The sequence below is a fragment of the Psittacula echo genome, assembly GCF_963264785.1.
Source record: "Psittacula echo genome assembly, chromosome: Z".
NCBI classification, from domain to species: Eukaryota; Metazoa; Chordata; class Aves; order Psittaciformes; family Psittacidae; genus Psittacula; species Psittacula echo.
The window spans coordinates 105,755,486-105,772,356 of record NC_137742.1 but is presented as its reverse complement, the minus strand read 5'-3'; the positions used below and the strand labels follow the sequence as shown (position 1 = coordinate 105,772,356).

At 42.3% G+C, this 16,871-nt stretch overlaps 1 protein-coding gene across 2 annotated transcripts in view; it reads right to left on the bottom strand.

Annotated features, from left to right (window-relative positions):
* AP1G1 (adaptor related protein complex 1 subunit gamma 1) overlaps positions 1-16,871 on the bottom strand; it is a 46,687-nt gene that overhangs the window by 3,002 nt on the left and 26,814 nt on the right. Inside the window, exons 7-22 of one of the 2 annotated variants that reach the window (XM_080636572.1) lie at positions 15,924-16,019; positions 15,348-15,428; positions 14,998-15,096; positions 14,531-14,586; positions 13,796-13,909; positions 9,266-9,406; positions 8,551-8,605; positions 7,587-7,709; positions 7,243-7,332; positions 6,638-6,765; positions 5,920-6,024; positions 3,631-3,772; positions 3,045-3,171; positions 2,535-2,630; positions 2,128-2,288; positions 994-1,092 (exon numbers count right to left, since the gene is read on the bottom strand). In XM_080636572.1, the coding sequence (XP_080492698.1) occupies positions 994-1,092; positions 2,128-2,288; positions 2,535-2,630; positions 3,045-3,171; positions 3,631-3,772; positions 5,920-6,024; positions 6,638-6,765; positions 7,243-7,332; positions 7,587-7,709; positions 8,551-8,605; positions 9,266-9,406; positions 13,796-13,909; positions 14,531-14,586; positions 14,998-15,096; positions 15,348-15,428; positions 15,924-16,019 (1,713 nt within the window). The remainder of the gene's footprint in view (positions 1-993; positions 1,093-2,127; positions 2,289-2,534; positions 2,631-3,044; positions 3,172-3,630; positions 3,773-5,919; positions 6,025-6,637; positions 6,766-7,242; positions 7,333-7,586; positions 7,710-8,550; positions 8,606-9,265; positions 9,407-13,795; positions 13,910-14,530; positions 14,587-14,997; positions 15,097-15,347; positions 15,429-15,923; positions 16,020-16,871) is intronic. The other variant, XM_080636573.1, reaches the window with a different exon arrangement.

Sequence of the window (16,871 nt, the reverse complement as noted above, 5' to 3'; positions counted from 1 at the left end):
AAAGTCAAAGAGAATAGTCTTGTGCCTTCAGACAAAGGGGAGCACCCTACACAGAGATAAGGGGAGATGCATGGAAACCACAAAAACTATGCACTAGAAAACAGCCATTTAAGTAAAATCTTAGGCTGAGATTTGAGAATTTTTCTGATTTGCACATCAGCCTAGCAGCAACACTTAGCATCTACAACAGTATCTTACCGTTAACCTGTGAAAAACTTATGTTTTAATTTCTTAAAGATACGGAAAATCTTTAGGGTCTCCCACAACCCAAGAAAGAAGTGATCCCAATTTTATTTTTCTTTCTGCTGCTATGTGAGTACTTGCAAAGCCTCTTAAGGAGGACATGTGGTCCACACCCCCCCTCCCCTCAAGTCTGTTATATCCCAGTCTTGAAGCTTGTCTATGAAGTCTGTAAACCAAACAGAATTATGATTAAAGCACACCTAAATATTATTTCCTTCTGCTGTTTAAAAATACACTAATCAAATTAAAAATAAGTAACACCACTGGAGACAAAGAATATTTTGTTAAAATTATGTATCAAGCTATTTTTGTAGAACGAACATTTCAAGTTATGCCACTGCAGACAGCAAGAATGAATTTCAACGCAAGAATGTTATTTCAATGCAAGATACTTGCCTTTCAGACATCACTTTTACAACTCATAAAAACACCAGGTTGAGCTCCTCTAGAAAGGCCATCTAAAAACTTGTTTAACAACCATTCCAATGCAAAAGACATTCATGAATTCAAGAAGCTAGGAAAGCCGTGAATCTGTTTTAGCAGTATAACCCAATAGAAGGCAAAACCTGTGCCCAGCACCTCTTGTCTTTTTCATTAACATTTTCCTAATCCTAGCCAAAATGACTGCCATTAAAACATATCATTCACTATCACCACTCTTCACCTCTCCGAGATGCGTTGCTGACTGACTGCCACTAAATGCACAATTCCAAGACAGTATCTTTAATTACTGTTCTCGGTATCACTCACCTTTTGTGGATTCAGGACTTTAATGACCTGTGTGATGGTCCCCGAGTTAAACGCAGGGATGACACTGCTGCTGGGAGACAGGAGCTGCAGCTGGAATGTCTGAAGAAAGGGTAAAGAGAAAACAATTTCATGCTTAATCAAGAACATAAAGTGATTTGTTTGCAGACTGAAAGCAAGGAAAATTGAGAGCTCAGTTCCCAGCTCTGAATAATCAGTTCTTCTAATTCCCTATCTGTAAACAACAAAACCTTCATTGGCCCACCTGCCTTCTACATAACTAAGATCCACGTGGCAAAAATAATAGGGGGTGAGGGCTCACTGCAGCATATCAAAATCAGCAATGATGCATTGTTTCCAGTGTTCACACACTGGAACAGTCAAGACTGCTCAGCACACCTGCAACTCCAGGAGGCCCATTCTTTCCTTAATTCCTTCTATCGGTATTTTAATGGCCTCCATTGATTTGGCCCCGGTTTCATTTAGGTATGAAACCAACCCAAATCAGAGCATTACTAACTCTTAGAAGTGAATCCCCCAGAAGTGAATGCCTTTTCCCAAACTTGAAGAACATTCTAATCACACCCTGCTTAAATGGTTTGCTCTACTATGAACCAGTCAATATCTGTGTCCCATGTATTGTGCTGCAGCTAAGTGCAAGGGGAAATGATTCGCTGCTTAAAAGGACCATCACTGATCAACCATGCAGAGACTCATTTAAACTTTCATAAGCATTTAAGGGCTTCAAAGGATTTTTTTTCAAGTATTCTGAGCTTCAAAGATCATGGTATATTTCTTAGAAACTAAGAATAAAGGGAAAGAGATTAGCGCCGTCACTTTTATGTTGACCTAACATTTCTCTAAATGTGGTTTAGCAACTTTCCTGGAAAGAGGTGATTTTAAAACAAGATTTTGTCCAAGCAAAAGTAGTCCAATCTGGTAGGAATCTGTGTTTCACTGCATATATAACATTTACTTTCAGACTACAAAGGCATGACCAAATTGAGCACTAAAAGAACCTATTAACAGCTTCTATTCTTGTTACCTTGCAAATTTCTCTCTACATGAAAGCACCGACCCGGAAGTATTTGCAGCTGGGCCTCAACCTATCCCTGTAGTCACTCTAAGTGGCTCTACCTTTGGTACTGCAGCTTGGAAAACAAAATCTGTCATATCCAGTTCTGTGCTGTTGGAGGCCTGTATCGTGATTACAGTGACACTAGGGTTGGTGTTTGACCTCTCAAAGGTGAAGTCAATCTTCAGCCCATTCTTGTTGTATGCAGTAATTGAGGGGATTCCTGTGGAAAACAAAACAGCATGGAATCCATCAATATCCTGAATCTGGAGGTAATTCCCAACACCATAGAATGTACTTACTTTACCCCAGACATGAACTCTTCTGAAGATTAAATGAACCCCCTTCTCCCACTCCAGTGTCTCTGCCACACTTTACTTCCAAATCTCCCCCTTTTTTTACCACCCCTTGTTTATTTTTCTAGTTGGCTGCTGTGGCACCTTAGGCTAAGGATTTACATGTCTCTAACCTGCAGAAATATCATTGAAGAGAGGCTGTGATGGAAGCCCATCAAGCAGGAATGGAGGCTGTGCTATCTGGGGTGCAGGGGCAGACACTGGAGAACCTACAAGAAACATTGAAGGATTATTACTTAGCTGTTATGAAATGAAGAGTAATTACTCCTTCTCTGAAGACTGACTACTGCATATCATATTCCTTTACATGAAGCTCTACAAATCATCTGTGCTGACATCCTCACCTTCTCTGCTTTCACTAACAAGGACTGGCTCCTCTTGAGCTAAAAGGCATTCAGATGGAATTCACTCCTCACATCTCCCAAATCCTTCCTGGAAAGGCTCACAGCATTCCCAAGCTAGAGCATGAAAATGCTCAAGTCTCACCAGCTAATCATGCTGTGACTTCATTCCCTGACTCCCAGCTGTATGCTACTATGGACCTTGGTAAAAGTAAGTGTGAAGCCAGCTCATCCCACCCCAGGATTGAGAACAGAGATTTTTAAGAGGCACAGGCTGCTCACCTGTCAGGTTGAGGTCTCCCAGGAGGTCAAGGAGCTCCCCACCAGCAGAAGCTGGCTTGCTTGTAGGTGCAGTGGGGATTACAGGTGTTATATCGCTTCCCCCCAACAAGTCCAATAAATCATTTGCCTAATGAAAAAGTGGATGTAATTGTTACATATTCAACTTCCTGTTGCTTTCCCTTGCAAATGTGATGGATTCTACTTGCTCTCAGATTGAAGACCAACAGAGCTGCTGGCCAGTCAGAGAGGTTCTAGTTTGTCTATAGCCCCATGCCCCATAAGAGATCTAGCTCCCATGCTCTTGGGACCATGGATATAGTGAAGGTCTGAGTCTGCACACACAGAGACAGGTTGGGAGATTAATGTCTTTACCTCGCCCTGCTCTTGCCCTCCCCACAGCAATCTTCTTCATACACCTGTTCTTGACACTAGAGCCATCACAGTTGAGATGATGCAGCCATCACCAGGCCAGCACAGCAAAGTGGCAGAGAGGGGGAGGGAGACTGTCTCAGCTTACTGTTGGCAGTGGCTAGTATAGTGTGGTCTGACAGGCAGTGGAAACTTATCTGAGATGAGTTTCCATTACCTGGCTAGCAGGCTGCAATCCAGAGGGTGGAGGTTTGGTTTCCAGTACTGCTGGCTCTGTCTCTCCATTGGTCTGAACAATCTCAGTAGGGCCATTTGTGGTGACTTTCTCCATTACTGGCATTCTCTCAAGCAGGGCTGGCCTGAAAGAAGCTGACATAGTTACACTGTGCCATCTTCCTGGATCCCAATCCAAATACTCAGCCATTCAGGAAATTATAACCACAGGGCAACCTGCCTTCTAGCAGGGGGGCTGTAGAACTCTGTGACAGCTTGAGGTGGTCAGAAGCAATCATGGCATTCTGTGCCAGTGCAAATACATTAGACGACAGCTGAAAAACAAACCAAATCTCCTGCGTCCTGTTTTCCCCTTGTACTTGACACACTTTCCACTGTGGTGTTAGGATAACAAACCCAAGAGAAAGATTAAATAATTGAGCAATGGTGGACTAACTGCAGGCATGAGATACAACTGCTCTGTTCCGTATGCAGCTGAGTCAGAGTCAGCTTATTTGACTTCTCTTTGTAGAAGGGTTAACCACTTAGAACAGGTGACAAAGTTGGACAAGGAAATCACCATGCTCTCATTTAGCCAAATTAAGTTCCCAGCAAGATTAAGTTCAGCTCTAGAGAGTACCTTCCTGAAATGATACAGAGACTGAAGAGGAGGCATGGGATCCAGAATCCTGACATCAAATAAAAAACTAAGGAAACCTGTATTGATAGAACTAGTCTATATAATACAAGAAAGGCCATTACCCTTGCAGATCAAGCTGCAAAGCGCTACATATAATAGGGGTAAGCCACAGTCTTGTGGGCTGAAAAGAAGAATGCCAGTGCCAATAAACCAAACAGTGGGCCACATTTTTGACCATAGACAAAGTCTTAATAAGCAGAAACAATTAAACATTGACCTTTACACTGTAATGAACACCAGAATACACTGGGGGAAAATATAGCTGCTCACTTTTAAATTAAATCAAGTTACACAGTTTTTTGAAGTGCACCATATCCCAAAACTATGAATAGGATACACTGCATGTGATCAAAAGCCAACTGATCACTAGACACTACTGTCTACAATGGCCAACTCAGATCAAAAGCGTTCATGCTAGATTTTTCTCAGCTGATTCATATGGCTTTATATGAAGCCGTAAGCATGAGCTCACCCACCCATGCTCTTAAACATCACATTTCCAAGAACAATTTTGAGTTGCAGCATGGATTCCATGGGAGGAGAGAAAAGTGGAAATTACAAGAATTCTGTGTTCTACACACAATGACTAGACCTATGAAATAAAGGGACTGTGAAGAGTCTTTGAAACAAGACTTGAGCCACTGACAAACACAGGCAGTAATTTAGTCAAGTGGCATCCCATTTTCTCTCTGTCCTTTCATCTAGACTCTAAAATGAATGCTCCTCTATCCAATGGAATCTTATGGAAAGTTTTTTACATTGGATGTACTTAATTCCCAGAAGATCTCCTCCAATCTTATGATCCTTACTGAACAGAAGAATCTGTGGTGCTCCTACATACTAACAATTAAGTACTGCACATAGCAAATTAATGACTATTCTGCAGAGAATTATGGCTTTAGTTATTGAAATAAAACAGGGTTTTAACTTTCTTATTAAGAAAGAATCACTTGAGAAAAGCAGTGATGAATGGGGCACCTCTCAATGATAAGGTGTAAGGAGATTAAATCGCTCACAAATTTTAAACCAGAGATGCCGAGTGGTGTGGTGAAATAGTATGCCTTTCCATGCAGAATCTGAGATTTTAAGTAGATATTACAAGAAGTTACCACAAATTTAAGATTTGAAAAGATTTCTCAAAAACTGAAATGTATTAACAGTTGGAAGAATTACCTCAAGTTCAGAGCATAGTTTAGGAAGACAGGTCAATGGATCTCTGCATGTTTATTCAAAAGACATTTTACAACCTAACAACTGTGGTAATGCTAGCTCGGTAAAAGCTACTTGCAGACACTTATTCAGCTAGCAAATTTAAGATTCAACACTTGGAAGTAAAAATTACTCAAGTTCAAGCTCAAAAGCAGAGTAATGTTTCAGCAGAGAAGGTGTCTGCCAGAAGTCATAAGTTATAATCTCCCAAGATATGTTAAGTTCTTAAAACATTCACTAACTCTGTTCACTAATCAATCTATAGAGGGATTCTAGTTCCTCTATAAACCTACTAAAATCGCCAAAGCTCTCAAACCACAAAGTGTGGTACACAGGAGATCAACGTAGATTATAATGATCCTTTTCAAACTCATCAGCACTTACCTCATGTGATCATATTTCTTGAAAAGTGCATTATATTCCACTGCCCTCTGCTGTAGCTCCACATCGATGCTGCTGCCGTAAATGGAAACTACCTTCTTAATCCGACTGTGTGAGGCAAGGGGGAAACAAAAGAACACACCACACCATCGAGTTAGCAGAAATAAGCGAGGAATTAACATGCGTCATTCACAAGACATCCTCTGCTTAACAGGTGTACTGCCTAAGTACTTTAAAACAGTAGTGTCTGCTGTTTTCCTGGGGTATCTATGCAACACCCATTTTTGAACTGTCCCTTCACAACAGCATCAGCAGGTGATTAATATAACATCACAAGGTATGGCATCAGAAAGTTCAACTACCCACACCAACAACCATCAGTAGGAAGTAAGGCCATTTTCCTCTCCATCACCCAAAAAACGAATTCGAAAGGACAGTCCACTGAAAATAACGACTTTTCTTCTCCATGAACATGTTTTCAAGCAACAGCAAGGGGGATTATTAAGTCCCTACACAGTAGAGGACATCCACAGAGAAAACAGTATATATCAGCGGAAGTCTTCCACCCTGCAAGCAAAGAGGCTTATAAGGCCCAACAAATAATAATATGATTCTTGTAAACCATGGAAGCAAAGCAGGTTTAAGGAATACTTCCACTGAAGACAACTGATGCCAGCATATTTGCAACACAGCCCTGTGCAGTACGTCTATGAGAACTCACTTGACAGTGCAGGTGAACCTTGTGGAAAGCTTCATGATGGCAGTGAGAGCATAGCCTCGTGTAACAGATGCAGACATATTAGATATCAGGACACTTTCTAAAATGTCAAGAACTTCATCCTCTGTTACCTGAAAAGGTACAGAAAGGTTAGGCTGAGGGAGAGAGAAGCCTTGCAGCAAGCCTTGCAGGGCATACTGTAAAAATCTGTCTCTTGCTTAATGGCCATGTTGTACCTCCTCTGCAACTTGGTGAGCCTGCAGCATTGTGTTCAGAGTGTACAAGACACATGCATCTATATGGAGATCTTAAGAGATAAGTTTTAAAATACAGTTCCTGTTACATGCACTGAACAGCAGGTTTATCACCAAAATAAGACCCTACAGCTCCCCTGCAAGCTAGGCTAGCACTGAGAGCACACCACTCTGCCAGTTGTAGCTGCACTCCATGCTGTGTGTGTTTAGGCAGCCCACTCCTGTGGCATGGGAAGGAGATTCCTCCCATGGTCCATCACCATCATGGACACCAGTGCTAAGTAACTGCTGCAAGCACTCCCCTCACATAGCCAGCAGCAAGCAGCTCCAGCTTCAGTCAGGTACAAGCCATACCTGTATTGGTTCCTCCTCTTCACACTGACCAGACACCAGAAGATCTCCATACTCTCCTATGCACCAAGAGGCCACTTGCACCAGCGGTTGCTGTTTGAAGAGAAAAACAGATACTGAGATAAATGGATCCCTGTATGACAAATTAAGCTATCCGCATTTCCCAGAGCAAGCTTAGCCCACCTTCCAGCCAAGCATGTTCAAGGATGAACTTAGAGAAAAGACATGCCTGCCCTGCAGTGTGTCCCTTGGAGCTACACAGTGTGATGTTGACTTACCTTGCGATGCTTAGTAAACATGCTTATTGCAGTACAAGGAAACTGAAGCTGTTCAAGTTTGGGTATTACCTGGGAGTAATCACCAAGGATGGCTTTGTAGAGTCTCTGCACGGTGTAGGCATGCATCTCCACACTATTAGTTATTAGCTGAATCAGATTGGGAACAGCATCATCACGAACATAACTTCCCGCCTGCAAGAACAGCTGCTGTTAGGTTTCACTATCCAACTTCTCAGTAACCCCCAGCATCTCCTGATAACCTTCACAAAGTCACCTGGTGCATGGAAATAAAAATCAACCTACTCATCCCCAAGCACTTCATGGTTAATTTTGAGTAGGCTCAGCTCAGATGGATAGATGTACAGAACAATACATCTTCCCAGTGAACTCAACTATAACCAGAGAAATCCATACAATAGATACCCTGAAATTGTCAGGAGGGCAGAGTAGGGACATCAAAATCCTGTGCTACAGAAGAAACAAAAAGCAACACAGAAAACTCCTTTGTTAAATGGAAGGCTATAAGTCTAAGACACCCTGGGGGCAGAATGCAGCTTATTCAAACACTTGCTCAAAGCAAGACTCTGCCAAACAAGCACAGGATCTTTAATCTTGCCTGCATCTCACTGTTTGGTTAGAGGCCAGGAATAATTCTGAGATATTGCTTCACCCCTTTCTCTCTGCAAGTTACTTAAAGCTGTGTTCACTTTCCCCTGAAAGCACTGTATATTGGAACGACAGACAGCACAAGAGCTATCCTGACTTGGAAGCTACTGCAGTAGAAAAACTGCTACACCCTGTATTCTTGTGTGGTTTTGAAATCATGCATTTCTTTTATAAAAAGTCATATTTACCAAGTTTACATGTTTCTGACTTGCTGCCCTGAGTCACTACCATCTAAGCATACTTCCTCTGTGTGGCAGCATCTGTTATCTGCCAGCCTTTATAGCCATCTCCAACTTCATGGTGAGTAACTTCCTACAGAAATAAAATTTGGTACATAGTCACACACAGGAGAGGCAGCTTCACTTACCGTTGTTAAGACTCTCATAATTGTGTCTATGTGCCAGCGTTTGGAAGGAGCATATCTGACAAGATTAAGAAAGCAAGTTAGAGCAGTAACTGCTAGCTTTCGACACCAGCAAGAAACCCATCATCATCAGAACCTCCCCCATGCAGTTATTTCCTGGCTTATTTTTTCCTGAGGGGGGAAACATCCAAAACATACACACACACAAAAAAAAAGCTCTCACAAAACAAAACACATTTCACATTCTTTTACTTTTTTGTGTTAATGCCAACATTGGAAAGATTCATGAATATACAAGGCTGTATAATATAGCACAGCCATACCTTGCACACGTAGTACTTCAAAGTCAGGCTGCTGGTTACAATGGCTCAACAGTAATGGCTCAACTCATCTCAGTTGTACAACTAACCAGAGAAGCTGTGTGTGTTGATAGGGGCAAGGACAGGATGACAGCACAACATGTATTCCAATGTGTAGCAGCAGTCAATACACTAGACTGGTTTAGTAATATAAGAGCTATCCATATGCACCACACTAGTGGGTCCTGTTCCTCTGAGTGAGTTAAAACTGACAGACCGCATCACCACACACAGATGAGCAAACGGAGATGTGATCAACATATTCTCTCCTGGAGGATAATGAAGGGAAGGAGCAACACAAAAAGCTCAGAATACTGAGAATGTACAAAAAAATAATAGCAAGCAAATTGATCTCATACTTTTCAGCTGCAAGAAATATTCCAGATGCACAATCTGCCTTGAACTCTGGTTCACAGGAATCTAGGAAATACAGCAACTCCTTCATCATTCCACGGACATTGTTCCCATTAACAAGAGCAAAACTGAGTTCCATCGCACGCCTAGGGCAAGATACAGAAAACAGATAAAGTATCTTCACCTAGTGAAGTAAACAAAACCACCACCACCAAAAACACCACACCACAGGCCCAGCTACTCAAATGCACTTACCTTTTCATTAGGAGAGATTATGTATTAATCCTGTGAGAACAGCCTTCCACATTAAATGTACCAGTGTCTTCCTGTTCATGGGAAGACAATAAATACTACCCCCCAAAAAATACTAAGAGAAAGTGGCGTTGTGTGGTGCTCTAGAAATACCTAGCTATACATACTAAGGGCTAGAAATATCTTTCAGCCACCAGAATCCATCAGCTTTAAGGTTTAACTTCCCAAGTATCTGTAATCGAATGATGATCACTTCTGACACACAACTTCAGTAAGCAATCCATGTTACAACACACTTCCTCCAACTTCAGGGATCCAGAAGAGTCAATCTCCATATAGTAGAGATTCAAATACAGTAGAGACTATTAACGAATAGGCTTTGCTATATTCTGTCAGGTAGACTACATAAGACTTCTAGAACCCAAAATTACCCTGGTGCTCTTCTGAGAACCCACCCCCAACTTGACACCACAACTAGACAGAGTACTGGCTCTTTGCTACTCCTTGTACTCATCACAACTCCAGAGACTAGTCCTTAGCCCTTCTATTTGAAGCTTCTGCAGCTGATTGTAGCACAACTCTTCCATTCTTCTGACTTTTTTGAATTAAGGCTACTATCTTCAAATCTGATTTGGTTTCTGTACAATGTTGGCAATGAGTTATGTTAAATTGCATGAAAATAGCTTCACTAAAAACCCCTGATTGTTCTTTAAAAATTGGGCATTTGGGATAACCCAGAACCCGAACCTCCAAGGTGTGTCCTCTCCACACTACCAAGAACTTTATTCTCTGCTTGCCACTGAGAAAGCCTACCAGAAGGGTAGAAAGATCGTCCCAGCACATCAAAAACTTCCTCCCCCATTTCAGTTATCTTTTGAAATCACCTGGATAGTTGCTGAACTATTTTGTTTGTACTACTTGTTTTCAACAAGTTACATCCAAAATTATGCCAAAAGGCCTAAATTCTCTTTTGTAATACATACTTTCTCCAAATAGCTCAGACATCAATGTGTGTTTGACTCCAGCAATTCTCATTAAAGTCATAATGTTAAAATGTGTGAGTTCTGCTGTCATCCTTTCACATATCTACAGGCAGCAACCCCAGGATCAGTCCCACTGATTCCTTCTTGCTCCAGTGCCAAGCTTGCCAACTTCCCACACATCAACAGTTATCTTTTCTGATGGCTTAGTATTTTCCCAAAGTTCATGAAACATCAACAACTTAAACAAGGCACGTTTCCCAATCTAATAGTATTGGGCACAAGCTATTTGTTCTCAAAAGCCTAGAAACACTGGACAGCACTGCTTCTCAATATCTCCCTTGTTATTACTGCAATCATAGAGTGGTTTGGGTTGGAAGGCACCTTAAAGCTCATAGTTCCACCATCCACCTCCCACAGGCAAGGTCAACTGCCACTAGACCAGGCTGCTCAAAGCCCCACTGTCAATGCGTTATTTTGCTTTTTACCTAACTGATATCCAGGGACCCAGAAAACACAGAAGTGTTCAGAATTAGGGTGGAAATACTAACTAAATTACTACCTTTTATCATCTAGATCTGTGCCTGCTTGAAGACCTATACCACTATTAGAATTGTTTTCATCCCTCTGATTCGTTCCCAACTCCTTACACCTAGCCCTACTGGGTTACAATTTTTCCATGGCTTAACTTTTCAGTCACATTACAGCAGATATATCAATACTGCAGATGCACAGAGGTACACTGCAATCTTAATACCACACATTTATCTCAATACATGTAGCTTACCTTCAGTCATATTACATGGCTCATTCCTGTCACAAAGTTCCTAATAATGTAGTTCAACCATAGTAAGCAGACAGACAAGAAGACTTGAACTAAATGGCAAAGCTATTCTGATTTATACCACATGGACCAAAGATGCACTGCAGTGGTTTAAAAGATGGTAGGAACAGACGATGCTTCAGATAAACCAAACCAGGTATTACCTCTTTTCCTCAAGTCACAGCAGTTGAAACCTGGTATCTGGGGACTCTGACATGCAGTCAATATATTGCTTAAATGAAGATACTGCATTGTCAGCAGCATGAGTGTCAGGATGGCAACATCATGCTCTGCTGATGGATCACTCAAAGGCTTCATCCTTCAACAGCACTTAGACATGAAGCTCCGTCATTTGTAGCACATTGATGCTTTCCTAGCAGGCACCAACAAAATGCTTTTGTTGCCTTCTACCAAAAACCTAGACGGGGCTTTGCTTTCCACAGCCTTGCCTCATGCTGGCTCTGGCACTGAACAGAAACAGCATCCTGACTTGCTCAGCATGTAAGATACAAGTTTGTGTTTTGATTGCAACCGTAAAAATAGATTACATGATACCCATTACACAGCAGTTAAACCCAAGTTTTCAGAAGTGAGACAGATCCAGTTTCTTTTCTATTCTGAACATATCAGACTAAGCAGTGCTGTTAACAATCTAGATCTGAATAAAAATAGGCATGTATTTAAGAAATACCTATCAGAATGACTATCTATGACCCATCAGTTTCACAAGATGGAAAAAAAAACAGGTTGAGCAATTTTGAAAGTATATTAATGATGTGATGATAGCCTTCTATGATGGGGATACAGAACTGATGGACAGCGGTAGAGAAGATGACGCCATCTACCTGGACTTGTGCAAAGCGTTCAACACTGTCCCACATGACATCCTTGTCTCTAAATTGGAGAGACATCAATTTGATGAGTGGACCACTCGGTGGATAAAGAACTGGCTGGATGGCTGCATGCAAAGAGTTGTGGTCAATGGCTCGACGGCCGGCTGGAGACCAGTAACAAGTGACATCCCTCAGGGATCAGTGTTGGGACTGCTCTTGATCAACATCTTTGTTGGTGACATGGACAGTGGGATTGAGTGCGCCCTCAGCAAGTTTGGCAGTGACACCAAGGTGTGTGGTTCGGTTGATAACGCTGGAGGGAAGGGATGCCATCCAGAGGGACCTCGACATGCTTGTGAGGTGGGCTGATGCCAACCTTATGAAGTTTAACCATGCCAAGTGCAAGGTCCTACACCTGGGTCAGAGCAATCCCAGGCACAGCTACAGGTTGGGCAGAGAAGAGATTCAGAGCAGCCCTGCAGAGAAGGACTTGGGGGTGTTGGTCGATGACAAAATGAACATGAGCCGGCTGCAGTGTGCGCTCGCAGCCCAGAAAGCAACCGTATCCTGGGCTGCATCAAGAGGAGCATGACCAGCAGGTCCAAGGAGGTGATCCTGCCCCTCTACTCTGCTCTTGTGAGACCTCACTTGGAGCATTGTGTGCAGTTCTGGTGTCCTCAACATGAGAAGGACATGGAACTGTTGGAACAAGTCCAGAGGAGGCCACGAGGATGATAAGGGGACTGGAACACCTCCTGTATAGAGACAGGCTGAGAAAGTTGGGGCTGTTCAGCCTGGAGAAGAGAAGGCTGCTTGGAGACCTCAGAGCAGCCTTCCAGTATCTGAAGGGGGCCTACAAGGATGCTGGGGATGGACTCTTCATCAGGGACTGTAGTGATAGGACAAGGGGTAACGGGTTCAAACTTAAACAGGGGAAGTTTAGATTGGATCTAAGGAAGAAATTCTTTACTGAGAGGGTGGTGAGGCACTGGAATGGGTTGCCCAGGGAGGTTGTGAATGCTCCATCCTTGGCGGTGTTCAAGGCCAGGTTGGACAGAGCCTTGGGTGCCATGGTTTAGTGTGGGGTGTCCCTGCCCATAGCAGGTGGGTTGGAACTAGATGATCTCAAGGTCCTTTCCAACCCTGACTATTCTATGATTCTATGATTCTATAACAGAACGTGGCTGGTAAGCAAATTATTTGAAGTATCAAGTCTGAATTCTACCACTGTCTAATAAAATTTCATCTAGAATACATTATTTGGACGCCTTAGCACTGCTTCAAGACAACATGGCACTATCTGTTTGCCTGGGAAGAGCAGCAATATGGAGCATGTCAGAGTAGATTTGCTTAGGGTCATATTCCGTGGAGGCTTTCCATCTTCTGAGCACACAATCTCATCTCCACTGAGACTCCAGAAAGGGAGGTTTTTTTGTCCAATCTTAGATGCCCAAAATGTAAAAGCAGCCTCCCAAAGAAGGTGCCTGTGCATCCTCATTAACTTCTTTGAAGTATGAGCCATCAAGTGCATTAATACCAGTCTCGCCCACAGTTCCCCAAGATTATTGTAATTTTCTCTCCTCTATGTCCTGTTCACTTTCCATACACTGTCAACTTGAGAGTCGATGTCACTGATATTTCAATTACCTTTTAATTGAGACATCCAGATCCTTTAGGCAGTCAACAATCGTGCTTCTATGCCGCTGTACTGCATTATGGTCTGTCTGCACAGTTTTCAACAATGATGTCAAAGCTACATATCTGAGATAAGGACATAGAGGAAAGAATAGTTTGACAGGAAGAATTTCTATGCACAGACACTCACACCCCCAGAACTTAGTCCTGTTTTGCAACAGAACAGGGTTCTTGTACTCGGTAACAAAACCTTTCAGGGGACTGCCCGGTCTACCCACAAAGGTGAGTAACCACTTAAACTGTGAGGAGCACAACACCACCCTGCTGCTGGACAAGCACCCATCCCAACTGCTGGGCTTATATCAGTTGTTCTGTCCTCACTAAGATTTTGAAAAATCAAGGCAATTAAAGATTAGACCTCTGCAGATCATACACTCAAACTAGCATGAGTTGCAACTCCCACGGCTGGAGTCTTCTACCTATAACAGCATTTGCAATCAAAATACCTAGAGATGATGGCATATCATAACACCCAGACTAATCAACTTAAAGGCAGGTCCACAGGGAAGATTTGCACAGGTAATATAATGCACCAAGAGAGAAGAAAGCTAGACAGTCATACTAACTCCAACAACAGTACTTCCCAAAGAGGTGTACTGCAAAGCTCTACTGCAGCATAATCTTTACATAATTGCTTCTCATACATTTTAAACTGGATGTTGCCAAAACACACCTCATGCAACTTACCTAATGTTTTTGTCGTTGTTTAATAAGAAACGGCCCAGGATGTTAATGGCTAACACCTACAGAGAGAGTGAGGGAAAGTCAGTGATCGAAAAAGGCTTCTGGTCATCTCCACTTTCAAGATGATCTTAAAGGCAATGTGTCCAAGTTACTAGTGCAGTTCCTGGCCAAAATCATAACAAAGAACTCTAGAGGCTGTCTCAGCAGAAGAAAAACTAAGACAAACACAGCACAGGCTCTCTCTTGCTCTCAAGGGAGCAGAGTCTACAGGAAGTTTTGCTATCTTTTGTTATTAAAAAAATTAAAAAAAAAACAACAAAAAACAAATACCACTTTCTGAAGCAGCTACAGTCTTATTTAGAGCCAACTGCACAGCTATGTCTGGGTGAAACAACTTAGCTTCATGTCCTCTACACAAATTACTCTAATACAATTTGGGGAGGGACAGGGGCATAGCAAAGGCAACTTACCCGCAGCCCACTCTCAGATTTTATGTCCATAATCGTCAGCACAGTTTCATAGAGAATGGCATTTCCCACATTTTTACTTGTTTCTGTATTAGTGGCAACCTGGAGAAAAGAAACAAAATCAGCAACTCCAATGCATCCAAAGCAGATCCCCTGTGTGCTGTTAGGCAAAGCATGCGGTAAAACTAACCGATCGCTAGCAGACAAGCACCACACCTAGTGACATATGTCTCTTACAGCAAAATTCAACCCAGCACAGCAAGCTGCTGTATCCTCACCAGTGCTGCTGAATCCAAAGTACTAAGAAACCAAAAGAGAAAGTTTAAGCTGCTCATCAACCTTGCAGACCTCACCTGTGCAAGTATATCGTTCATTGCTTCACTAGAATCATCATCATTTCGTCCCAAAATTCTTAGTAACCGCAGGATTCGAACCTGTTTGACAAAATAAAGCAAAGCAAAGCTCACTGGATGGTAGGGTTTTACCTCAGGGCCACAAAATGCCCAGCAAGTTTCTTGAGGAGTGGGAAAGAAGCAAAATAAGCTGCCGATTTCCATTCCTAAGGAAAACGCTTATGCTTAACAAGACCTTTACCAACAAGAACAGGCTTATGCTGTGCTCATTTTCTTCCCAGTAGCCAGAACTGTTAAGAGTACCCCTGCTACCCACTAGGGCACACACTTGCATGACCAACACATGTTGCTGCTTCCCCCTTATCACAACTTCACATAATATGATAAGGCAGTACAACTGCTGTTCAAACTAAAGCAGGTGCCTTTCACTAAGGTAAATGAAGAGCATCTGCACAATCAGCTCTAACAAAGACACAAAATCTTAAAATCAACACATCTGCCCTGAGGTATTCACGTCATCACACCTAAGACTCAAAACACAGTGCTAGAATTAAATCAGCTTGTATCAGTTCTTACCTGCAAAAAGGGGTCACTGATCCCAGACACATCATGCTCTGGTGAATATCCAGACATGATAAGGTTCTTCAAAATACGAACTAATTGGGGAACAAGCTGTGAAGAAGAGAGTTGTCCTGTTAGGGTGTAGTTCCTTCCCACACCCCAGCTTTTAAGCACTGGTCCAAGAACAAATCTTGTATTTGAAATCAAGTCAGTCTATGGATTTCTCCACAAAGTTCAAACTGCACACCTAAAGCTGATGTTACACGAATATCTACAGCTCAGCTAGGGCACAATGAGAAACAGTTAAGCTGGGTCCTGAGCGCCATGTTGCATCTTTAAAGAGCTAAACCTACCAGAGCTTGGCAGTTGAGACATGAGAGGAAATACCAACTTGAATTCCTCTCTGCATAAAAAGGGGATGTGCTGGGACTATAAAAATGGTATAATTTCAGGACTTTGCCTCAGGGCTTTACATTAGCTCCTGACTAATTCTTTGCATGCATCTCCATGGAAGCATCAGGCACAGCCAAGTGTTTTGATCTTTTCAAATACTGTACTGCTATGATTACATTATTAACAACTCCTTCAAGTTTGACACTCCATTCAACTTAGCTTCTAGAAAGAAAAGCTTTGTAATGTGCTTCCTCTCTAAGAGCTTCCAAACAGGAGAGAGAATGGATTTCCCTTCAGCCTTCACCGAGGGCTCTGCTGTCAGACCATGCAAGTTGTTCCAGGGTCTGTTCTCTTCATCACCAACTTCTTGGCAAGAGCAGCAACACTAAAATGACGAAGCTCTTTGCTTCACTGCTGTTAGAAGGGTTCTGCATAGCAACAGAGAAAGTCATGGCAGCACTGCTACTATGCCAGATTTGGTAGCACAAAATCGTATCAACTTACACTGTTCATATTTAAAGGTTTCTTTCCAACTGTGCAGGCTAAAAAATACTTCCAAAAGCAGTTCAG